Raw genomic sequence first — 985 nt, 5'->3', positions numbered from 1 at the left:
AGCATGTCCGCAAGTTCATCGATTTTACGGTGGACACGATGGAGCCCATCGCCAGCGTCAAGGTCAGGGAACACAACTACCACCACTTGAGCTCCTTTTACTCTCCGCCCACCACCGCCACCCAGGCCCTGCAAGAGGCCCGCCAGGCCGCCCTCGGCTCCCCATCCACGCCACCCTCCTGAACATTTTGATCAATCCATTAAATGCACAAAATCAAATGGTGTGACTAGGGCGGGATTCGATGCCCCGCCTCACACATTATTTTTAATTAATTGGCCTTTATTGTAGTTCATTATTTAAAATTCTGAACGTGAGTCCGGCAACGTTCGCGCACAAGATCATCCAGAAGAACCCATCTCCCCTACTCGACATAACTCGTCTGCCGCCTTACCTGAGGTTCGCTACTGAACTATCTACATCTCTTTGATTGATTGATTGTTTACCCCCGTCAGTACAATATATTTTTAATTTAAATGAATACTTAATTATGAAAATAAAAATGCTACTGATTTTGAGTCAAATAAATAAATGCAATTTTGGTAAATTAAAAAAAAATAATGTTGCTGTTTTGTGGTTAGGATCAGCACGCATGGACCAAGGCTGGGAGATACTTCTGCAGGCTGACTACCCGGCTGGCGCCCGGCCAGTGGCGGTGGCCCACCACCCCGTCCTGCCACTCGTCGCTCTCGCCTACGACGACTCCCTCATCGAGGTACTCCTCCTTCCCGCTCTTGGCACAGAACGAAGAACGAAAAACGAAAAACGAAGAAAAGAGCGAAGACGAAGAGGGGGAGGAGACAACTAAGCACCTGGTGTTGTCCGCAGGTGTGGAATGTGGAGAAGAAGGTGGTGATCGCGGCGCTGGGCGCCGATCACTGGACCACCGCAGTGCCGGACAAGAAGGGCGTGAACATCCACTCGCTCACCTTCTACGATTCCTACACTGTTCATCACAAGCTCCTCTCCACAGTACTTCCCACCACCC

General features: G+C 50.1%; 2 protein-coding genes across 2 annotated transcripts in view; both read left to right on the top strand.

The window, feature by feature from the left end:
• ACA1_357160 (actin subfamily protein) overlaps nucleotides 1-182 on the top strand; it is a gene marked incomplete at both ends in the record, with an annotated part of 3,593 nt that extends 3,411 nt beyond the window's left edge. The window contains one exon of the mRNA XM_004352641.1: nucleotides 56-182. Coding sequence (XP_004352693.1) covers nucleotides 56-182 — 127 coding nt within the window. The remainder of the gene's footprint in view (nucleotides 1-55) is intronic.
• A 407-nt stretch (nucleotides 183-589) lies between these two features.
• ACA1_357050 (DJ1/PfpI superfamily protein) overlaps nucleotides 590-985 on the top strand; it is a gene marked incomplete at both ends in the record, with an annotated part of 967 nt that continues 571 nt past the window's right edge. Inside the window, 3 exon segments of the mRNA XM_004352640.1 lie at nucleotides 590-712; nucleotides 741-812; nucleotides 826-969. Of these exon segments, the coding sequence (XP_004352692.1) occupies nucleotides 590-712; nucleotides 741-812; nucleotides 826-969 (339 nt within the window).

Source organism: Acanthamoeba castellanii (genome assembly GCF_000313135.1).
Source record: "Acanthamoeba castellanii str. Neff unplaced genomic scaffold scf7180000084735, whole genome shotgun sequence".
Taxonomy (NCBI): domain Eukaryota; phylum Discosea; order Longamoebia; family Acanthamoebidae; genus Acanthamoeba; species Acanthamoeba castellanii.
Note: the sequence above shows the minus strand (reverse complement) of the source record. Positions and strands in the feature narration are given on the sequence as shown.